At 44.6% G+C, this 24436-nt stretch overlaps 2 protein-coding genes across 2 annotated transcripts; both read left to right on the top strand.

Annotated features, from left to right (window-relative positions):
* Positions 1–8667: 8667 nt before the first annotated feature.
* Positions 8668–12958, top strand: LOC309381673 (uncharacterized protein; the record flags this gene model as incomplete). The annotated part of the gene is made up of 4 exons (XM_081932927.1): positions 8668–8780; positions 9592–9730; positions 10622–11393; positions 12821–12958. Exons 3-4 carry the CDS (start codon positions 10641–10643, stop codon positions 12956–12958), a joined length of 891 nt encoding a protein of 296 aa, XP_081789053.1. The 5' UTR covers positions 8668–8780; positions 9592–9730; positions 10622–10640.
* Positions 12959–14319: 1361 nt separating this feature from the next.
* On the top strand, positions 14320–22887 carry LOC309385213 (uncharacterized protein). Its single transcript, XM_081939425.1, has 3 exons — positions 14320–14576; positions 16842–18251; positions 20788–22887. The coding sequence occupies exon 2, from the start codon at positions 17120–17122 to the stop codon at positions 18215–18217; it is 1098 nt and encodes a 365-aa protein (XP_081795551.1). The 5' UTR covers positions 14320–14576; positions 16842–17119; the 3' UTR covers positions 18218–18251; positions 20788–22887.
* Positions 22888–24436: the final 1549 nt, after the last annotated feature.

Raw genomic sequence — 24436 nt, 5'->3', positions numbered from 1 at the left:
TCTCATCTATAACTGTTGCCTGCTGGCCTGCTTGCTGGGGACTCCTGCCTCTTATGACGTCATGTACAGGTGAGGTCCTCGCTTAATGGCCCACACGGTTCTGGGGTTATAACAGCAACCGGGATTGCTGGGATTGCCATCAGTGAGCAATGTGGGTCACATGATACCATATTTTATGATCCCATCACTTAGCGATGGAAATCTGGTCCCAATTGCTGCCGTAACCCGAGGACTACTGTGTTTAGACACGGGTATGGTCACTTTCCAGTATGGATGAAAGTTTGTCTAAGCCTTTTTTCTATATTTGTAGTATCCGTACAGCTCCTGGGCCCCAAAAGTGCTGTTCCAAAAGGCAACGGGACTTCTTGTTTTGTTTTTTTCCTTGAAGACGTGTCACTCTTCCGTTTTGTCCGAATGGTGGAGGAACTGAAAGGTTATTAAGCTGACAAAAATGAGTTGCTAGAGGGCTTATCTAACCCAATATCCTATTTCTCACCGATTAATCAAACACATTTGGGGATTCCTCAAACACAACACTTCAGCACCCACTAGCGATAAGAGGACAAGATTAGAATTTGACCAACCAAACCTAAACCTAAAATCCTCAACTTACCCATTCACAAGGTTGGAAGACTCGGGGGCCAGTCCCTCACGCTCCCACCAGCGTCTACCTCACTGGATGAATGTTGCAATTATAAAATGAAGGAAAACCATCACGTCCCCTGGTTGGAGCTGCTAGGAGACAGATGAAGGGAACTGTACTGTAAAATCCCTTGGCTGCGATGGGCGGCCATAGCAATTGAAGGAATAAATAAAAATGTAAAAGTGTAATACAATAGAGATCCAGCAGGGGGCATGCTGCCATTGTTAGTTTCACCCACCAATTGCCTAGAATTGTACCAGTTTGTATCCATGGGTCCCCAATGCATCTCGGCACTGGTTTTCAAAAACAGATAGTCCTGGATGTACGACCACAGTTGAGCCCAACATTTCTGTTGCTAAGTGAGTTGTGCAGTTAATTTTATAATAATAATAATAAATATTTATTTCTTAGCCGCACCCTCTCCCGGAGGACTCGGGGCGGCGTACAATAAAACATATGAAATAAATATGTAGACAAGACAAACATATAACAGAGACATATACCGAGACATACACAAGGAGGAGGTCGGCTGATGAATAAAAAACAATTAGAATACAGTGATTAAAAAACCCCTAAATAATTAAATATAATTAAAATACCCAATTAAAAACCCGTCAGGAGCGATATGGTTAGATCAAAGTTGAGCCAGGCCAGCTACTTGGAATAGGTGGGTCTTAAGCTTAATACGAAAGGAGCGGAGGTCAGAGGTATTCCTAATATCCGGAGGGAGGTCATTCCACAGGGCTGGGCCCGCCACAGAGAAGGCTCTACTCCTAGGCACCGCCCCCCGACACTGTCTAGTGGACGGCACCTGGAGGAGGCCCTCTCTGTGCGAGCGGATTGGTCGCAGGGATGTCCCATTTTACGACCTTCCTTGTCACCGTTGATAAGTGAATCGTTGCAGTTGTTAAGTTAGTAACATAGTTGTTGAGTGAATCTGGCTTCCCCACTGATTTTGCTGATCTGAAGGTTGCAAAACGGGAGGGGGTGTGTGACATGACCCCAGGAATACTGCAACCGTCATAGACGTGAGTCAGTTGCCAAGTGTCTGAATTTTGATCACATGGCCGAGGGGATGCTGCAAGGTAACTGAAAAGTAGTCATAAGTCACTTTTTTTGTGCTGTTGTAACTTCGGTAACTAAATGAACTGCTGGTTGTAAGTCGAGGACTACCTGTATATATGCTGATAAAAGTTATGCTGGCCATAACTTTGTACGCACATACATATATATGTCAAATACCACTCATTCATCACAAAATCTCCAGAACTGCAAAGCCTACTAACCTGAAATTTTCCACATATGTTCCTCTTGGCTTCTAGGTGCTAGCTAAGAAAGGATTTTTCAAAATGACCATCACATCATCAGTATTTCTTATAACTGTCAGCTACCTTATAGTAACACACTCTGATGCTACCCCTTCACTAAACCAGGTGTGGGCGTGTCCAGAGCGTGACTCTTCCGGCCAGGGGGCTGGGACTTTAGGCATTCTACTCCCCCTCCCCACCTGAAAAGAACTCTGTTCCAACTGCTAGGTGCCTCACATTCCATTACCTCAGTTCAAACTGGCAAACATTCCACTCCTTCATTCAGTAGCGGCCTGGGGCTTTTTACAGTTTCATAGCAAAGCATGGGTATCCAGCTAGTAAAGTAATAAATAAGAGATAAAAATCTATATTAAAATCACAATTTGACATTCAATCTGTCAGTTACCCAGGGCCTCACTGTACTATAACATCAATCCTTAAACTGTGAGGCCCATAGTCATTAAATACTAAAATGCAAAAGAGTAGTAATGCAAAATGGTTGGTTGTATAAAATAGCTATGGTGGATTAATCCCGTATTTCTGACAAATCCCCAGGTCATAAATCACTTTTTCCAGTGATGTGGCAACTTTGGTCATTAAACGAAGTGTTGTAAGTCGAGGACTACCTGTAATGCAGTGATGATCCTTGGGATCATCACCAGCCAGTGGCGTAGCGTGGGTTGTCAGCACCCAGGGCAAGGCAAGTAATTTGCGCCCCCTAAAGCGAGGGCGGCCCGACTGCAGCTGCCCCTGGGTCGGCATCAGTCAAGTGAGGCTCTCCATGCTGGCCTCCTGCCTTCCTCCCGAGGAGGAGCTCGAAGGGCAGCGGGAAAAGGCTCGACTGAAGGGAAGCAGGTGCCACGGGGGTAGGAGGCGCACCGGGGGCTTCGGGAAGGCGCCGGCTTCCCGGGGCGCTCCAGGCGGAGCGGGAGGACGTGGTGGCGTTGCAGCGGCGGGCAGACGGAGCGCAGCGCCGCTCTCCTTCGGCTCCGCCTGGAGCGCCCTGGGAAGCCGGCGCCTTCCCGAAGCCCCCGGTGCGCCTCCCACCCCCGCGGCACCTGCTTCCCTTCAGTCGAGCCTTTTCCCGCTGCCCTTCGAGCTCCTCCTCGGGAGGAAAGAGACGGCCACAGTCCGGCAAAGGGCGGCGCAGGGCGAGTCAGGGCGCCCACCCAGATGTTGCGCCCGGTGCGGCCGGCCCCCCCTGCACCCCCCACGCTACGCCACTGTCACCAGCTTCCAATAAGTCAAGTCAATGAGGAAACCAGCCACCACTTGATGTTGTGCTTAATGACTGCACATGATTTCTTAACCACCACAACCTGAACTGTGGTTGTACACTGAAGATCGCATTTAATTTCGTTGTAGAAGGTACGATGACAATAAAGTAAACTAACTATCTCTTTATCTCTTAAGTGCTGATCTGCTATTAGGAAAAGGTGGGGGCTGCTTTCTCCCTCTAAAAAACATGTATCCCCTCATCCAGGAAAATATATAATATTCTGCCTTTTTAATATTTCTCAAAATATTTCATTCTTCTAGGAGAGGGGTGGGTGCTAACTTTCTACACTGGTCATAGCTGCAATCACAGCTGGCCAGAGGTTAGATTTTTTTTTTTAAAGGATCCCCATGAAACATTCAATCCCCTTGCAGCACAGGAAAAGCTCTTGTTAGTTGCAACCAGTCCTTCGGCTGGCTTCTCAAACAACAGAGCTGTTCTGTGAAATCCCAGCTTGGTTGATTTGACCCTTGGGAGAGCCGGAGAGGCAAAGGGGACACCGGATGTTTGTGTGAAGGGTGTATGTGAACCAGTGGTGGGTTTCAAATTTTTTTAGAACCTCTTCTGTAGGTGTGGCCTGCTTTGTGGGAGTGGCTTGCCGGCCATGTGACCGGGTGGGAGTGGCTTGCCAGCCATGTGACCGGGTGGGAGTGACTTGGAAGTCATGTGACTGGGTGGGCATGGCCAACTTGTAAAATGTGGTGAAACTCACTTAACAACGCTCTTGCTTAGCAACCAAAATGTTGGCTCAGAAACTCTGGCATTTGAAGCATGCAAGTCTTAAGGCTGTCAAGTTACAAGACCCTTGCACCCCTAACCCTTTAGGGGAAAAAAACCCCAGGGGTGTTCAAACTTGACAGCTTTAAGACTTGTGGACTTCAACTCCCAGAATTCCTCCTCTCGCTCTTCATCTTGATGATGTGCGGACGGGCGGGAGCTGGAACCGGTTCTAAACAGCACTGTAGATTTGTGGAACCTCTTCTATAGAAGAGGTTAGAACTGGCAGGAGCCCACCCCTGGTGTGAACTGTTTACAGGGGTTCACCCGTGAGACTCCCGCTTCTCAAGCTGCAGCAGGATGAAGGCTGTTGAAAGATGTCTGTGACTGTAGAATAAAGCCGAGTGGTGAGGACCTCAGCCACAGACACTCTCTGGAAGTCTTGGGTCTGCCCATCCTTTTCAATGTGAGCTAGGAGGGAAGTCTGGAAGATGAGCCATGGCAATTGGGCACAGTTGAGAGAGGAGCTGGCGAAGGGGACTGGAGACTAGAACTTATAAAGAATGGTTGCTGGAATGGAATATGTCTAGTTTAATGAAAAGAAGGACTAGGGGTGACATGATAGCAGTGTTCCCATGTCTCAGGGGTTGCCACAAAGAAGAGAGAATCAAGCTATCCTCCAAAGCACCTGAAGACAGGACTGGACTAGCAAGGGAAGGAAACTAATCAAGGAGAGAAGCAATCTAGAACTAAGGAAAAATTCCTGAAAGTTAGAACAATAAACCAGTGGAACAACGTGCCTCCAGAAGTTGTGAATGCTCCAACACTGGAAGTTTTTAAGAAGAGATTGGATAACCAAACATTTGTCTGAAGTGGTGTAGGGTTTCCTGCCTGAGCAGGGGGTTGAACTAGAAGACCACCAAGGTCCCTTCCAACTCACCTAGTATGTAAGATGGTATTTTGCAAATCCAGAAAGTTGGTCATTACACACAATTCCTTGTATGTCCAATCACACTTAGCCAATAAAGAATTCCTATTCTATTCTATTCTATTCCATCCCATCCCATTCCATTTCACACAATCTCCTGATTTCTGGCTGGTGTTTAACCAAACTCTAGCCTACCTCCTAGGCCTGTGTTAAAGTAAAACAACCTCTTTTCTCTTTTAAAAACCACAATTGGTCCCTGCTTGATTATGAAGGCACCAGATCTCTCTTCGTTCCTTGCTTTCTGAATTAGAGTCGCGAGTAACAGGTCTCTGGTCCCTTGGTACATGCCTGGGTGATTTGTAGTAGATCCTAAAGGTTTCTGATGATTGAATAGTTACTCATTGCCCAGTGCTTTTTTGGTTTACTAAACTAAAAGCAAAATAAACTATTTGGACCAATTACTTTCTCTGAATATTAGAAAGAAAGTCCTAGCAAGATCACTTCTGAAAATCTTGCCAAAAGTTTTTGCCAATAAAAATTTGTGGGCTTATATCCATGGTAGCTGCTAAGGGTCAAGATGGACTTTGAGGGGATTGGGGGGGGGGGTGGATGGAGAAATGCAAATGTTTTTGATGGTGCAAAACATCCGCAGAATTGACTGTGTATAAGAGTGCCATTGTACCCACTTAGTTTTATGAAAATGAGAAGTTGGGTCTGTCAAAAGAGGAATTATCATATCTTGAATGGGGGTCTTTAAAAGTACTTTAAAAAGTATGCCTGACAAGGGGACAGAGAGTCAACAATGGATGGATGCCATTAGAAAGAAAGAATAGAGAACTGTTGAATTGCAAAAGCAGAGGAGTTGAGGAATTAATAGGCTGAGGGGAATTTTAAAGAATAAACCGAGGAAGTGAAAACATAGCAAGGGCTGCCACAGGGTTGGGTGGCAAAAGTTGTTGAACGTCCTGGATGGTCACTTCCCAGGTCAAAAGCATCACTGCTTCCTGGGTCCCAGTCCAGAGAGAGAAGTTAGTAGCTGATCTCTGATGTCGTCCATTGGCCCCTAAATGGACAGGCATTTGAAACCTATAAAAAAAATTGAGATCTCCTTTCAGTGCTTGGGATGGCTTGTCTGGTTGCTAAGCCACAATTCTTCTTGCATTACAGTACAAATTCTGTTAAAGATGGAGATGTAGCATCTCATAGTTCAAAGTCAACAATAGTAATTATTGTTTATGTAATAAAAGTATAGTTTGCGTATATAATCAGTCCTTACACTAATTAGAATGTATCCTACAGTGATTCTAGGGCACCATATTATGGAGGTTTTACCATAGGTTCACCTTAAATTAATATTTTATCTCATATATTGCATTGTCCTTTCTGTACTTTCTATACAGTAGGATATATGAAGTACGGGGACAATGCAATATGCATCTTTCTTGCCACTGTCGCTAAGTGGATCACTGCAGTTGCTAAGTTAGTAACATGGTTGTTAAGTGAATCTGACTTTACTTGTCAGAAGTTCGCAAAAGCGGATCACGTCGTGACCCCAGGACTGTGTACCTGTCATAAGTGTGAGCAATTTGCCAAGCATCTGGATTTTGATTATGTGACATGGGGATGCTGCAACTGTGTGAAAAACGGTCATATGCGTCCACTATGTTCAGTGCCGTTGTAACTTTGGTCACTAAATGAACTGTTGTAAAGTCGAGGACTACCTGTATTCTTCAAGACGAGTGAGAATAATAATAATAATGGAGCCCTCTGGAGCAATACCTAAAGAACTTCCTTGATACCTAGAAATATTGCATTTATCAGACCTAAACAACCTAATTTTACAAGAAACTTGCTTGTAACTGCTCTGAATAACTTTTAATTTAATATTTAATTTAAAGTTTAATAACTAAATGTACTCTCAATAACTTTTAATTTAATATTTAATTTAAAGTTTAATAACTAAATGTACTTTCAATAACTTTTAATTTAATATTTAATTTAAAGTTTAATAACTAAATGTACTCTTAATAACTTTTAGGTCCTTGGTTAGGATTTGAATTATTAATTTCCCACTAATTCTAGTCTTGCTTTTGGCTTCTGCGCATGTGCAGAGCATTTTTTGCTGTACTGCACGTGTGCTCACTGCATGCATCGTGCATGCATGGTGCATCTCTGAGCGAACTGGCAGTAGCAGCTGCTGGAACCCACCACTGTCTTATACAGATTATACAGATGAACAGAGTTGGGAGGGACCTTGTAGGTCATCTAGTCCAACCCCCCCCCCCCCATGCAAGAGATCCTACACCATTTCTGACAGATGGCAGTCCAATATCTTCTTGAAAGCTTCCAGTGATGAAGCTCCCACAACTTCTGAAGGCAAAAGCTTTTCCAATTGTTGATTGTTCTCACTGTCAGAAAATTCCTCTTTTTTTTAGATTGAATCTCTCCTTGGTCAGTTTTCATCCATTGTTCCTTGTTTGGCCTTCATGTGGTTTGGAAAATAACTTGACCCCCCTCTTCTCTATGGCAGCCCCTCAGATATTAGAAGATTGCTGTCATGTCTCCCCTGGTCCTTCTCTTCACTAGACTAGCCATGCCCAGTTCCTGCAACCATTCATCCTATGTTTTAGCCTCCAGTCCCCTAATCATCTTGGTTGCTCTTCTCCACACACTTTCTAGAGTCTCAACATCTTTTGTATAGTGTGGTGACCAAAACTGGATGCAGTACTCTAGGTGTGGTCTTACCAAGGCTTTGATTACTGACCTTTTTGGCTGCAAGGTGGAACCAGGGGTGGGTTCCTGCCAGTTCTAACCATTTCCACAAATCTACAGTGCCGTTTAGAACCGGTTCCAGCTCCCTCCGCCCGCCCATCCGCACAGCATTAAGAATTCTGGGAGTTCACAAATGATTTCAGATAAAAGCATGTTTAAATAATTATAGTTAAATGAGAATTGTGGTACATTGATAGTAAAATTCATTTTTTTTATTTAAAATGTACAATTCAATATGAATGAAGTATAAGTAATGATTGTGGAAGAAACACGTGAAATTTACTTGTAACCAATCGACACACTTTCTACAAGATGTAATGAAGGATGATTCTTTTTTTGTGTTTTGTTTAAATAAAATAATAATAAAAAAATTTTTAAAAAGAATTCTGCGAGTTGAAGTCCACAAATCTTAAAGCTGTCAAGTTTGAACACCCCTGAGGTTTTTTTTTCTAAAAGGTTAGGGGTGCAAGGGTCTTGTAACTTGACAACTTTAAGACTTACGTGCTTCAAATGCCAGAGTTTCTGAGCCAACATTTTGGTTGTTAAGCAAGAGCGTTGTTAAGTTCCACCACATTTTACAAGTTGGCCACGCCCACCCAGTGACACGGCTGGCAAGCCACTCCCACCGGTCACATGGTCGGCAAGCCACTCCCACCCGGTCACATGGCCAGCAAGCCACTCCCATAAAGCAGGCCCCACCTACAGAAGAGGTTCTACAAAAGTTTGAAACCCACCAGTGGGTGGAACCCACAACCATTGAAATATTTAAGCAGGCTGCTAGATGGACTTGACTTCCGCCCACTCAAAAGAATTGTTTGGCCTAGGGATCCACGAGAAAGAAATGAAGTCCAGCCGGCTAAACTGAAGTCTGACGCTTAATTGAAGTGCTTTTACGTTTATTTATTTTTCCGTTTATCACAGAGATTGAAGGGGTTAAAATGACAGAGTTCGGCTTCCTAGATAGAGCCAGAAACCCCCCACCCCTCCAAAGCTCCAACTGAATTCCTCTTCCTGTCCTTCCTCCTGGATGTCTGGTTTGAAAGGAGGTACCACCTTTTCTGCTGTTGCTTCCCCCCCCCCCTTTTTTTTTTTGCATTTTATATTGCAGATTTGCAAAACTGCAACACAGCTGTGGAAGTGAGTGAAGGAAAAAGACGGTGGAGAATTTGAGGGGGAAAGGCGATCAGGTGGGAGGAAAATAAGAGGCACTGGGGAGGGGGATGATACAAAGATGTACAGCTGATAAGATCCACACCCACCCACCCCCTTTCGTTTTGGATAGGACGATGCAAAAAAAGAAATGCTGCAGGATCAAAGAGAGAGAGAGAGAGCTGAAAGGAGCAGGAAAAGGGGAAAACTATTTTTAAAAAATGGGAATGCAGATAACCCACATTCAAAATCCTGCTGCAACTAATAACCATCTGTGCAATGCACTCAGAATGTTAAAGCATAGGGATCCTTTTTAAAAAAAGGTGGGGGGGGGAGACACACCTTTGACCAGCTTTTCCCCAAACCAGGTTTCTCCAGTTGGACTTCAGCTCCCATAATCCCTTAGAGAGCAGCAGAGGGAAATACACCTTTAAGGCTAAGGACTGCAAGAGTAGAAGACTGCCTTTCTTTTATCGGAATGAGATCTCTGGTCCAGCCAACTCTTTTCTCTACCCCAGTGTTCCTTAACTTGGCAACCTTCAGATGTGTGGACTGGCTGGGGGGAATTCTGGGAGTTGAAGTCCACATATCTTAAAAGTTGCCAAGATTGAGAGACGCTGCTCTCTGTACCTTTCTAACCTGCTACTTTGCAAGCAGGCTAGGTAAGAGCTCTCATCATCCCCAACCAGCGACTGCTGAGAATTGTAGTCCAACTCTTTGGGATGAGAATGGTAGTCCAGCAGTTTTTGACTGTTTTGGGACGAAGGGCTAAACGTTCACGAAGGATCTCCTGTTGCAGAGTGAAGAGAAATCTACAGTTTCAGCCTATCCGAAGTTTCTGAGAAGAAGCGAGCTGATATATCTTTAAGAAGATCACACATGAAGATCGACATCAACAATGGAGCTACATAGCAGCCCCATCCTGCAAAGCTAAACAAGTAATGCCTTTTAGTTTTGTGTGGTTCTTAATTTTATTTTCTTTGCCTTCCATTTAGGCCCCTGGCAAGAACAGGCTCCTTCTCCAGCACCTCCTGGGTTAGCTAGAAAGAAGGAAACCCTGGTTGTGGGCTCATCCTACCCACCCTAAGTTTGGGCTCTGCCTGTTGTGGCCCAACAGCAGCCAGCAGAGCTGGCAGCTGATTCGGACAGTGAGGAGGTTGGGGAGGAACATGGGCCGGACCTGGAGTCTGGGGAAGGCTCTGATGAGGGCTCTGTGTTGGAGGCAGAGCCGTATGCCAGTTATCAGCTGCCTTCACAGTCAGACATCAGTGAGGCAGATGAACAGCTGGAGCCTGTTCCCAGTGTGTGCATGCACAGAGTTGCTAGACGAAGTGAACAGCTAAAGAACAGGGCTCGACTTGGGAGTAAGGCCACAGGTGGATGATGAATGGCCCCTCCCATTGGGAATAAAAGAGGAGGGGGGGGTTGCAGGAAACAATTTGTTCGCTTAATTGGTTCGTGACTCTACGAGTTGTTTTGTCAAGTTTTGCAGATATCGGCCTGGCAGCTCTCCAAGCCAGTTAAGGTCTGTGACTGTAAATCCTCCCTTGAAAGACTTTGCTGGATGTGAACAAGCAGAATTCACAGTGAATTAATAAAAGATTTTTTTTGTCAAGACCACGAGTTTGCTTCATGCTCTTGTGAAGCCTCAGTCAGAACACTAACTTTCAACTAGTACTTAACTTTCCTAATGAAGTTTGAAAAAAAGTTACCCGCGACAAGAAAAATAAAGTTCTTAATCTACTCTAACGGGCTGGTGGACCATAGTTGCAAAATTGTGCTGCATTTTGGTTATTAACCCTGTGTGTATATATATATTTTTCTCCTAGAGGGATTTTTAAAAAAAGAATGGAGGAAGAAGACCGGGCAAGTTCCAGAGAACCTGAGAAGAGATTGGAAGAGGTAGGAAGAGGCTGCGATGCCGCTTGTGTAGAGACCAGCGTGAAGTTTGTGGCTAAGGCAATGCCATCACTTCTGAAACAGAAGCGAGCAGATGGGTTCCAACAGGGCTGGGAAGGCCAGGGGCCAAATTTCTTGAGCTGCCCGCCATTTCCTTATCCAAGATGGAAGAATCGAATATCAATGCTTGGCAGTCAAGAATGCCCGTCCTCCTTAGAAGGAGTAGAGGAAGGGTATCGGTGGCCTAGAAAAGAATATGCTACTCAAAGAAGGACAGGCTTCTGTGAGAAGGCCCACAGGGCCTGTGCAAGCTCGAACTTTCTTGTGAACCCGAAGGAGGAGGTGCTGGAGGATATCCTTGATTCGGAGAGGCAGCGCCAACGGTTCAGACGGTTCTGCTACCAGCAAGCTGAGGGCCCTCAAGAAGCCGCTAGCCAACTCTGGGAACTCTGCCACCAATGGTTGAAACCAGAGGAACATACCAAGGAGCAGATCCTGGAGCTGCTGGTTCTGGAACAGTTTGTGAGCATCCTGCCTGTGGAGATCCAGAGCTGGGTCCAGGAAAGCAGCCCTGAGACCTGTTCTGAGGCGGTGGCCCTGGCTGAGGGCTTCTTAGTAAGACAACCAGAGGGACGCCTGCCAAGCTCTCCAGAGAGAGACCAAGGACGCGAAAACTGCCGGTCTCCTTGGAATAATGTTAGTGTGAGGACTGGATCGTGCTCTCCAATAGGATTTGTCGGGTGGGAAGGGAATGGGGAGATCACTTGGGTTCAAATTCTGGCTTTTTTAACAATTGGGGAAGACATTTGGAGATCTGTTGCCAGGCAGAGCAAGAAGTATTGGATTACTGGGCTGACCTAACATAAAGCAAGAGCTTCAGAATAGCTTTTCCCTACCCTGGGCCTTTGTAGGACACACACACACACACAGGCCTTGTTGCCAATTATAATGTTTGCTGTAACAGAAGAGCAGGCTTAATGTTAAACCCATGGGAAACGACTATGGTTGTGCTTTAATCTGAAGTAATTTTGAATGCATCAGCCACATGCAGGTTTTGTTCTATTCCCACCCGTTTTGTGTAGTGAGGGCCCTTGTGCGCTTCTCAAAATGGGCGTTCGGCCCAAAGGAGGTTGGTGGCTGCTCTGGTTTAGATGCTGAGGTTATCTCTATGATTGATGAGAGCTGCAGTCTCCAGCAGCCAGAATCACCCAGGAAAAGAAAAGGGTTTATGGTCCAAACTCACTTCCTGCTAAGAGGAGAGAGGTCTAAGTTAGAGCAGGGGTCTCCAATCTTGGCAGCTTTACAACTTGTGGACTTCAACTCCCAGAATTCCTCAGCCAGCATGCGCTGGCTGAGGAATTCTGGGAGTTGAAGTCCACAAGCTCTAAAGTTGCCAAGGTTGGAGACCCCTGACTGTTAGAGAGTGGAAAATATCTGCCCCACTGCTGGGCAACTTGCAATACTGGTAGTCTTCCACTTACAACTACAATTGGAAGCCAAAATTTGTGTTGCTAAGCGAGATAATTGTTAAATAAGTTTTGCCTCGTTTTATGTCCTTCCTTGCCACAGTTGCTAAGGCAGGGGTCGGCAACCTTAAACATTCAAAGAGCCATAAAGGTCCTAACTGAAAGCCCAGGTTTCAATTCTGGAGCTGACCAGAAGTTCGGTTCCCCCACCATAGAGTCTTCTCCTAGCTCAGCATCCTTTTTCCTCTGCCGACCGGAAGTCCGGTTACCCCACCATAGAGTCTCCTCCTAGCACGGCATCCTTTTTCCTCTACTGTCCTAACCAAAAGCCCTAACCCTATCAATTGTGGAGCCGACCGGCGACAGAGAGCCGCAGCAGAGGGATGAAAGAACCACTTGCGGCTCCAGAGCCCCAGGTTGCCGACCCCTGTGCTAAGTGAATGACTTGCAGTTGTTTGTTTAAATTCAAATGTTTCCATTGTGATGGCTAATGGGTTTGTGTGTGGTTATCTAAAGAAAAACCACTGTTAACCCCATGGGGTCATTTATCCAGGTTTAGGAAGCGCCGGCTTAAACAGAAAAACATCACATTTTCACAGGAAGCTCCGGCCTTCATCTTAACCAGGGTCCTTTCTGAATCTTCATTCGATATTTTGCTTTCAGATGCCAGAGTCTTTGGGAAACATGCCTGCTAAAAGCCCCATTTCAGAGAAGCTGCTGTCTGACGATCCAAGAAAGGGGCAAGTAGCCAGCAATGGCAAGCCAAAGAGCGATAAAAAAACCTTGTTGGGTAGGTCATAGCTTCTGAAGATACTAACGTATGAAATACCGTATTTCTCAGAGTATAAGACGCACCAAGATTTTGAAGAGGCAAATTTAAAAAAAAGTTTTTGCACTCTGCAGACCCTCCCAAAAAACAGTCGGTTTTTTGTGAAAAGGGGCCCTTTTTTGTCAAAAAAAGGGCATGCATAGCCTTTAAAAGGCTTATAGAGTGCTCTTGGGGGCTGGGGGGGGCAAAAACAAGCAGAATAACAGCCCGTTTTTCGCTCATTTCTGCCCTCCGGAGCCCCCAGGAGCACTCTATAAGCCTCCTAAAGGCTATCACAGCGATTTTTGAAAAGGGGGCAGAGTTTTGGGAGGCCAAAAATGCTGTATTCTGTGTATAAGACACACCCAAATTTTCACCCTCTTTTTTGAGGGAAAAAGGGTGGGTCTTATACTCTGAAAAATACGGTAATAGAAAATACTTGTAGCTCAGGTTTTAGGTTTTGCCGGTGGCTTTCTGTCTGAGCTGCTTTTTCATTTTGTTCCCAAATGTTTCATTACCAGACTAGGTAACATCATCAGTGGGATTTTTCTTGTCCTAGCCCTCTTTAGCTTAGATGTGTCCTCTGTACCGGTGTGGTCAGTTGGTTGTGTGATTGGTTGTTTCGAGCTATATTTAAATGTGGAATATACACCAACCTATCTTTAATCCTAATAGTAACCATAGTCTTCCAAATGCCTTTTGTTATGACATTTTGTTAGACTCCATAACAGAGTAAGAGAGTTGGAAGGGACCTTGGAGGTCTTCTACTCCAGCCCCCTGCTCAAGCAGGAGATTCTATACAATTTCAGACAAATAGCTGCCCAGTCTCTTTTTTAAAACCTCCAGCGATGAAGCACCCACAACTTCTGGAGAGAAGCCGTTCCACAGATTAATTGTTCTAGCTGTCAGGAAGTTTCTCCTTAATTCCAAGTTTTCTTGTCCTGGCCTTTTCCCAAGCACTAGAGGGCAGGACAAGAAACATTGGATGGAAACTAATCAAGGAGAGAAGCAACCTGGAATTAAGGAGAAACTTCTTAACAGTGAGGACAATTAACCAGTGGAACAACTCACCGTCAGAAGTTGTGGGTGCTTCATTTCAGACAAATGTCTTTCCAACATCTTCTTAAAGACTTCTAGTGTTGGGGCATTCACAACTTCTGGAGGCAACTTCTGTTCCACTGATTCATTGTCCTAACTGTCAGGAAATTTCTCCTCAGTTCTAAGTTGCTTCTCTCCTTGATTAGTTTCCACCCATTGCTTCTTGTTCTACCCTCAGATGCCTTGGAGAATAGCTTGACTCCCTCTTCTTTGTGGCAACCCCTGAGATATTGGAACACTGCTATCATGTCTCCCCTAGTCCTTCTTTTCATTAAGCTAGACATACCCAATTCCAGCAACCGTTGTTTATATGTTTACTTGACTAGGATTGGCCCTGTACAGATCATAGAGAAGGTGTTGTCCTTCTCCGTGAGGAAAATAAGGAGAAAAAGATGATGTTTCCCAAGATAATAGGAAAACAGTGAAAGATGTGGCTGGATCTTGACATATTGTCTGAAGCAGAAGGATGATGAAAGAAGGGTTACAGCCTGCCAGCAGTTCAAAATAAGCCAGGTCAGGAAACAACTATGGAACAATGGAACTGAGACAAGATAGACTTTTCCTTTCCTCTTATAATCTAGTGCAGTGTTTCCCAATCCTGGCAACTTGAAGATGTGTGGACTTCAGTTCCCAGAATTCCCCAGCAAGTTAGGCTCCCATCATTTGTGTTAATTCTTTAAGATAACCCAGGAGCACAATTACAGTACACAGAGGTTTGTCTTACAAATAGTGGTATATATACAAGACTTCTATATACAAGGCATACAGGACGGACACACACACACACACACGTATAATAAATGTTATATATAACATTTTTGCTGATAGAAGGGAGACTAGTATAGATCTATTTCAAGCTATTCAGCTAGTCATACCCTTGCTGGGATTGGTTGGGCTGCTTACATATTAGGCAGTTGTATTAACCTCTAAGCCACAAGTTCTCCTCCTTTTATCAGCTGAGCCAGGGGAGAGATGGTGTTTTTGTTCTTTTGTCAAAGTACCTGGTCTGCCCAAATAGGGGAGGGAGCATACTGCTTCCCTTTCGCCTTTCAGCCCCCACTCCAGGAGCCTTCCAGAATATGTGTGTGTGTGTGTATACACACACACACACATACGCACACATTCTAGGCACAGCTAGCAAGCAATTAATCTTCAACTCTACACTGAGAACTACTATGAGGATAATACACAAGGATAGAGATACACTAGGAGAGAGAGGTGCCCTCACATGGCCTCTCTTATACAGACAGCTTCTTAAAGTAGCAATGCCTCTGCTGACTCATCCTCATTTCATCATCTTAAGTTACATCCTTACATTGGCTGGTCAGCTTTAAATCATCATTACCCTTACAATTTTATTTAAGTTTTTTTTTACAAATACCATTGTATGAACAGTTTGGCACCTGGGTGCCATACATTCTAATACAAATAAAAAGAATAGCATTAGTCATAGTTATTACTTTTCAACCAACTTATATATTTCTAATAGTAATACATAGTCATATAACGTTGCAATCTGTCACTATTTGATTACTCCATATTTTCTCTTATTATTGCTCTTATTTTATTATATAAAAGTGTATACACGAATATTCCCCTTTTCTCTTATTTCGATCTCTTATTCTTTTAATCAGATCGTCCTTTGTTAAAAAACATTTTCTTTCTATCCTACCTAACTTCTAATCATGTCACTACCTACAAAAAAAAAAAAAAAGAAAGGAAAGAGAGAGAGGAAAAGAGAAGCAAATCAAAATTTGATTTGTGTTATTTCAAAATCATTTCCATGACTCCCTTCACAACCATTGAAATGGGCCTTACATATCGGCCGGCTGAAGATACACATTTTCACATGTTTGTTTGCATGTACCTTTGAGTCAATCTTGATACCAGCCTGGATTGGCCCTTACAGTTTTCTTAGCAATATTTTCAAAGTGGTGTACAATTGCCGCCTTTCTAGGTATGAGAGAGAATGATTGGCACAAGGCTAGCTTTGTGCCTAAAGTGAGACTAGAAATCTTGGTCTCCCAGTTTCTGACTGGTTCCTTTAATGGTCTTAAATTTTGACTCTGACATGTACTGTAAATCTGAGACTATTTTTGACAGAAGATTTTAGATCATAGATTTAGAAGATAGATGTAGAAGATTAAGTTGGCCTTCCAAAGATTAGACTTCTTGTCTGCCAAAAATTGTTACTTTTTTAAAATTTTTACTACGGATAAAATCAAAGATGTGGTTTTTTTTTACAATGTGTAATGGGAAAGCAACCAGGGATGTGGTGGCTCAGTGGCTAAGGTGCTGAGCTTGTCAATCAAAAAGGTCAGCAGTTCGGTGGTTCGAATCGCATAACGGAATGAGCTCCCAGCTTCTGCCAACCTAGCAGTTTGAAAGCATGTAAAAATGCAAGTAGAAAAATAGGAACCACCTTTGGTGGGAAGGTAACAGCATTCTGTGTGTCTTCGGCATTTAGTCATGCTGGCCACAAAACCACGGATACATCTTCGGACAGCGCTGGCTCTTCAGCTTTGAAATGGAGATGAGCATTAGAGTCGGGAACAACTAGCACACATGTGCGAGGGGAACCTTTATCTTTAATGGAAAAGCACCAAAACTGGGTGAAATTCTTTTTTCACTTTAATGAAATGTGTGTGCCTTGAAACTTGATAAATTACACAATCAGAGTTTTGAAACTGGCATCTTATCTTCTCCACTTAATGAAGCGTAGATTATAGTTGTACCCTAACTTGGTAATGATGGATACTCACAAGTCTCTCCTTGCAGGTAACAACGACACAGAGGCAAAAGAAGATGGATTCCTTGAGGGGGAAACATCTTTGGCCAAAGAGACACTTTTCTCAGTCCATGATGAGAAGGAAACCGAGCCTGGAAATCAGCCAGAACTACAGAGCTTTCAAAAAGACCATCCTAAGAAGACCAAGCTTTGCAAAGAAGGTGATGGACACGTTGTCAAAGAAGACCGAATCCAGAATAAAAGCAAAAGAAAATGCACAGAGTGCGGACATCTCTGCGAGGTCAATGACCTTTCTACCAATCAGAAAATGGATCCGGAAGAATTTTACATCTGCCCCCAGTGTGGGAAAACCTTCAAGAACGGAGCGCCCCTAGCCTCCAGTCAGGGAACTGCAGCCAGGGCTAAACCCTATCCATGCTCAGAGTGCGGCAAGAGCTTTGGGACCAAGGCGGCCCTCCTGAAGCACAAAACAACCCACACGGGGGAGAAGCCCTACGTGTGCTCCGAGTGTGGGAAATGCTTTACGACCAGCTCCAACCTGATCTACCACAACATCGTCCACACGGGGGAGAAGCCCCACAAGTGCGCCGACTGCGGCAAAGGCTTCCACTGGAAGTCGTCCTTGATTACCCACGAGAGGACACACACGGGGGAGAAGCCGTACGCGTGTCCCGAGTGCGGGAAGAGCTTTGGGAACAGCTCCCAGCTCCTGAGGCACAAGAGGGTGCACACGGGCGAGAAGCCATATCACTGCTCCGAGTGCGGGCGGAGCTTCAACCAGATTGCCTCGCTCATCGCGCACAAGCGGATCCACACGGGGGAGAAGCCGTACGAGTGCTCCGAGTGCGGGAAGGGTTTCGGCACGCGGACCAACCTGATGATGCACCGTAGGGTCCACACGGGAGAGAGGCCGTATAAGTGCTCCCACTGTGGGCAGAGCTTCAGCCAGAGGACTCACCTCATCATCCACGAGAGGACTCACACGGGAGAAAAGCCCTACAGCTGCTCCGAGTGCGGGAAAAGCTTCAATGCCAAAGCGCCCCTGATCACCCACAAAAGGATCCACACCGGGGAGAACCTTTACCAGTGCTTCCAGTGCGGGAAAAGCTTCAGCACCAGCTCCAATCTCCTGAACCACAACATCATCCACACGGGGGAAAAACCCCACAAATGCTTGGACTGCGGCAAATGCTTCAATCGGAAATCCTCCCTGATTACTCACCAGAGGACCCACACCGGGGAGAAGCCCTATGCCTGCTTCGAGTGTGGGAAGCGTTTCATTTCGAGCTCGGATCTCACCAAGCACAAGAAAGTTCACCGGGGGAAGCGGACAGCCTGTCCTGCAACTTTAGGGTATAGCCCAACATTTGAAGAATCCAGGGATCCAAGACAACACCCTTGCTGAAATTTGGTACTTGGTTGACCTCAATCCTATACAGGTAGTCCTTTACTTACAATCGTGATTGAGCCCAAAATGTCTGTTGCTAAGCAGGACAAGTGAATTTTGCCCCATTTTACTACTTTTCTTGCCACCGTTGTTACGTGAGTCGCTGGAATTGTTCAGTTAGCAATGCGGTTGTTAAGTGAATCTGGCTTTCCCCATTGATTTTGCATGTCAGAAGGTGGCAAAAGGGGATCACAGGACCCTCCAGGCACTGCAACTATCGCAGCAATAGTATCTTAGACTTATATATTGCTTTACAGTGCTTTACAGCCCTCTCTAAGCTGTTACAGAGTCAGCCTATTGCAGTGATGGCGAACCTATGGCACGCGTGCCACAAGTGGCACGCGGAGCCATTTGTCAGGGCACGCGAGGCGCTGCCCTGTCAGCTGGCCAGCGGGCATGCGTGCGCTGGCCAGCTGAGTTCACCTTTTTAAAAGCTATTTTTCACCTTCCCCAGGCTCCAGAGGCTTTATAGGAGCCTGGGGAGGGCGAAAAGAGCCTCCCCCGCCCTCCCGGAGGCTTCAGGGACCATCCGGAGGCTTCCCTGATGCCTTCGGAGCGCTTAAAACGACCCTCCTAGCAACCCGGAAGTCACTTCCGGTTTGCTCGGAGGGTGGTTTTAAGCGTTCCGAAGGCTTCAGGGAAGCCTCCGGAGGGCCTCCGGGGGGGCGGGGGAGGCTGTTTTCGCCCTCCCCAGGCTCCTATAAAGCCTCTGGAGCCTGGGGAGGGCGAAAAAAGCATGTAAAAATGGGGGGGGGTCATGCATTGTGCGCGCATGCGCACTGGGGGGTCGTGCGTTGCATTATGGGTGTGGCACGCCCGCACATGACCCCCCTGCGCTCCCCCCACTTGTGGCACGCGAGCCAAAAAAGGTTCACCATCGCTGGCCTATTGCCTCCAGCAATCTGGGAGCCGGTGGGAATCAAACTGCTGGCAGTCGGCAGTCAACAGAATTCACCTGCAATACTGCATTCTAACACTGCACCACCATGGCTAGCTATGCGTCAGTTGCCAATTGGCTGAATTTTGACTTCATGCCCGTGGGGATACTGCAACCGCTAGGATGAAATCAGTCATAAATCACTTTCCGGTGCCATTGTAACTTCATACTGTCACTCAATGAATTGTTGTAAGTGGAGGACCACCTGTATAAAGCGGGTCCTGGAGACAATGAAGTCAAAAGTATTATGGTTGGTTTCTGGTTATCTCCTAACCAGGGATTACCTCTTTTGCAGTATTTTATTTAGTATCTCATTCCCCAATTGGGAGAAAATGTGGGTTGGGTTTACTGGAATCCTTTTATCTTCCTGTGATATTCTGCCTCCTATACATCCCTCCGGCCGATTCGCTCACACAGAGAGGGACTCCTCCGGGTGCCGTCCACTAGGCTGTGCCAGCGGGCGACGCCTAGGGGAAGGGCCTTCTCTGTGATGGGCCCGACCCTCTGGAATGACCTTGCCCCCGACATTAGAGTGACTACGGATCTCCGCTCCTTCCGTCAGAAACTTAAAACCCACCTATTCCAGCTAGCCGGCTTGGCCTAATTCCACCTATCCCACCTCAGTTCTATTTCTAAATTTTTAAGATTGGTTTTAAGGTCTGTTTTTTAATTTTTATAAATTGTACAGGGGTTGTTAATTTAATTTGATTTTTACCTATGTGTATGATTGTTTGTATGTTTTAAATTTATTCCTGTACGCCGCCCCGAGTCCCTCCGGGGAGAGGGGGCGGTCTAGAAATTTAATAAATTATTATTATTATTATTATTATTATTATAGCTTGCCAACCCTCTGATGTTTTTAGAAGGGGAGAATAAACGGGAGGGGAGGGGGATCGCAACTTTTCTTTCCCGTCCATTTCTGTCTTCTTTAGAAATGGTCGCCTTGGTATTCACAAGAAAACTGGAGATGCCCAGATGAGGGAGATCCTTAGCTGCCCTTCAGAAGTGTCTATGGAGACACCCAGTCATCCAGATCATGGTTGTCCCAAAGGTGCTTTTGCAAAAGGCGACTGGATTTTGTTTTCCCTCCTTGAAGACGTTTTCCTTTTCATCCAAGAAGCTTCTTCACTGGACCGAAGAAGCTTCTTGGATGAGAAGGGAAACGTCTTCAAGGAAAAACAAAGTCCAATCGATTGCCTTTCAGAAGAAGCTGAGAAAGTCACGTATGGGATTCTTGCTTGCCAATTAGGTTTTCCTCACTTACCCCCAAGGCAATTTTTCCTAAAGGAAAAGGACTTTAAAAAAAAATATATCCTGCCTTGAGGATCGCAGGAGGGGGGGTTGGACTAGATGACCCACCAGGTCCCTTCCAACTCTGTTAATCTGAACAGGAACTGGATATGCTCTTTTAGTGGTTTTAAAAAAGAAAATCTGAGGGGAAAAAACAGTGGTGGGATGGTGCAGGCAGCCTTGAAAGGGAACCACGAGCAGAAAGGAATTTAAAAAGCCTTGGGGGCACCGGAGGGCGGGTTTGAAGCTGCTTTTCTAACCATCTGTTCCTTGCCCTGCAATCTTCTCTCTTTCCCTGCAGCTCCCCCACCCCAGTGCAGTGAAAATGAGTATTACAAAGAACCACAAGCCATAAAAGAAGGTTTAAAGTCACCTTCCCCAATCCAGAGTTCTTGCCAAACCTGGCCTTTTACAGGAAAGGATCATTCTTGGCTCCATTTGTAGTGAAAAAGGTACGTTTACTAAAAGCCACGTGGTTACAATAAGCAAAGCCGGAACTAGGAGTTTTGACCCCCCCAAATCCCCAAGTTAATTTTCCCTTCCCTGGCGCACCCCCCCCCCCATCTCCCCCTTGTCCATTCACATTCGGAGAAGATGCTTTGGTAGCAGTCCCTGTCCTGATTGGTTGGTTAGATGGATAGGTGCTGCATTCCATTCCCAGGACAGCACAACTATGTTCCTTTCAGATTCCTTTTATCCCTCACCCTTAAATAATATATAGCTGACTGACATCTAGCGAAGCATAGGCTTGACAGAAGGATGTCAGCTCTAATAATGCTCCAGATATAGTGGCTACCAATTCTCATAATAACTTAAGCCATCGTAGCCACTGGTTTAAAACACTGTGGCTTGTCTTAAAAGATGGACAACCACCATGTCCTGTAAATATTTTTCTCATGAGGGGGTTAGGGTTAGGAGGAAAATCTATATTTTAAAACCAGTGTCAATTAATTTCAATGGACTTTAAACCTTTCTCCCGGTTTCTGCTTCACTGGGATCAGAAAACTCACCTAGCCCTCAAAATGCAATGCCAGAGAATGAATCCTGCATAGAAAAATTGGAACAGTGGATTTGAGCTGGGCAAATTGTTTCAGTTTCACAGCCATATTGGGATATTTCAATCAGGATAGAGCTGGATGGGACCTTGGAGGTCTTCTAGTCCAGCCTCTGCTCAAACAGGAGACCTTATATATACCATTTCAAGTGACTGTCCAGCCTCTTCTTAAAAACCTCCGGTGATGAAGCACCCACAATTTCTGAAGGCAAGCTGCACTACTGGTTCATCGTCCTCATTGTTAGGAAGTTTCTCCTTAATTCCAGGTTGCTTCTCTCCTTCATTAGTTTCCCTCCATTATTTCTTGTCCTGCCCTCTGGTGCTTTGGAAAATAAGTTGGCCCCGTCTTCTTTGTGGCAAATCTCTCAAATACTGCAATATTTGGCAGTGGATAAATGAAAGGGTGTGAACTTCCATTCCTAGAATCCCCCAGCCAACAAAGCACAGCAGCGGAACAGAGTAAAAATGAAGAAATTAAATCAATAATCCAAAGCAAGTGTTTCAAGCGAAGAGAGTATCTGTAGCTCAGCGTTCAGTGGCAGAGTCCTTGGTGCTTTTGAGCTTGGTGGTTTTAATACAGACATTTCATTACCCAACTAGGTTACATCATTGGTTTCTACCACAGACAAAGCTACACCCCCACCAACACTAACAGAGCAAAGCTTGTTTGTAATCTGAACAAACCCCACCCTACTTCGCAGGGATGATGTTTTATCTAGTGGGGTAATGAAACGGCTGCAAGCAAACTCAGAAATCACCCAGGGCTCTGTTTCTCAACCTTATCAAGACTTGGCTGGGGAATTCTGAGAGTTGAAGTCCATCTTAAAATTAGCCACCGTTGAGAAACATTGGTCTAAAACTTTGTATGTGGCTTTGGGATGCTTGTTTAATCTTTCACTGCCACCATCTGCAGTACAGCAAAAATGTATTTTGTGCTGAAAAGAAAAATCCTCCATAATCATACCTGGCATGTCCTTTCCTTTCCTACAGCTCTTTTATACATGTATTCCCTTTGGGTCAAGATTTGTGGGTTTGGGAATTGCTAGGACAGTTTTGTACATGTATTAGTTGTAGATTCTAAATGCAATCTTCACAAATATTTCATGTTCCATTATTTGTCTCTCTTTGGATACACATTTGGCCAGTTTTCCTAATGGGTCTGCCAGCTTTTTTTCTTCTTCTTTTATATTTGGACCTCTTTAAACACTGGCACTCCTTTTTCTTTCCCTTGAAGCCATTTTCTTCCATATTTCCTGACTGTTCTTTTTTATAGCCTATTCTGTCTTTTGAAATTTGTGACTTTCTTAGTATGGAAAAAATACATGTTTTGTGATGTACTTATTAAATCATGCCATGTGAATATTTGTTGTGGCTGAAATTCTTTGACTGTTAACTAAATAAAGACATAAAACCAGAATAATCTATAAATTGGGAGAATTGGAGGCTAAGTACCATTCAAGATCCCTGCATGCAGAACATTAGCATATCAGAGAAAAATTCTAGGGCTGCTTAGAGTCCTGTTTTCTAAATGCAAGGAGCTGGGTACATTTCACCTGCAAAGATAAGATTAAGGATATGCAAGAACTTTGAGTATCTGAAAAGAAAGAAGTTATTTTCTGCTGCCACGGAGAGGGAGGATTTGAATAATTTAATTGGAATTGCAACAGATTTTGCCTAAATATTAAGAGTAATATGATAAATACAATACAATACAATACAATACAATACAATGCAATACTAGAGTTGGCTCATATTTAAATGGTTGTCCACTAGGACTCCAAGATCCCTTTCACAGTTACTACTACTGAGCAAGGTACCACCTATACTGTATCTGTGCATTCCGTTTTTGTTGCCTAAATGTAGAACCTTACTCTTTTCACCATTGAATTTCATTTTATTAGATAGTGCCCAATGTTCAAGTTTGTCAAGATCCTTCTTAAGACATAAAGCTGTTTTATTGAGTAAAGGAACTATTTTAAGGCAAGAGATCTCAAATAGCTACATTTGAAAAGATGAAATTAGATGAGGAATGCTCATTTGAAATGAGACAGTCCCTCATAAAATGGGTGCTTAAGGGGACATAAACACTTGCAAATTGTTTTGCCATCCCGAACCTGCAAGGAGGGATTCAGGAAAGCTCTAAGGCCCAGAATAAGGTAAAACTAGCAACCAAAGTAAAATAATAATAATAAAGTTTTAATATGTAAGGAATAAGAAGAATGTCAAGGAAACAATAGGTACACTACAGGTAGTTTTACGACCAGTGCTGCTTTTGATACGTTGGGTTTTCTCTTCCTTCCTTCTTGCAGACAAGTCAAAACAGGCAAGGAATTAGTAAGAGAATACCTACCTACCCTGGATGAGTACAAATCACCTCGACCTGATGGTTTACATCTCGGGGTTTTGAAGGAGCTGGCAGGTATAATTTTGTAACCACTGAATGTAATATTTCAAAACATAGCAAAGAGGAAATGCCAGAGAACTGAAATAGTGCTAATGTGGTTCCCAATAACGCTGGCAATTGCGTCACCATAGGTGTGTACTACAGCACTCAAACAAACAGAACAAACAGATGAACTTTTTGCCAATTAGTTAAGATGGATAGATAAGAAAGATGGATAGATAAGATACAGGGCAATAGTAATGGGAGACTTTAATTATCCTGACATCAACTGGAAGACACGCACTGCACCTAGTGGAAGATCAAACAGGTTCCTGATGATGAACATAGCAAACAACTTTTGTCTCCCCAAAAGTAGAGAAGCGGACTGCAGGGTTATCTATACTGGTCCTAATACAGAATAATAAGAGTTGGAAGAGACCTTGGAGGTCTTCTAGCCCAACCCCCTACCCAACAGGAAGCTGTACACCATTCAGGTGGCTGTCAGGTCTGTTA

The sequence above is a fragment of the Natrix helvetica genome (assembly GCF_964273705.1).
Source record: "Natrix helvetica genome assembly, chromosome: 1".
Classification (NCBI taxonomy): domain Eukaryota; kingdom Metazoa; phylum Chordata; class Lepidosauria; order Squamata; family Natricidae; genus Natrix; species Natrix helvetica.
This window is presented reverse-complemented; position numbering and strand designations above follow the sequence as displayed.

What these genes read in the sequence shown, in the direction of transcription:
- LOC309385213 (XM_081939425.1), top strand. Translation starts at nt 17,120, where the DNA reads ATGGATCCGGAAGAATTTTACATCTGCCCCCAGTGTGGGAAAACCTTC.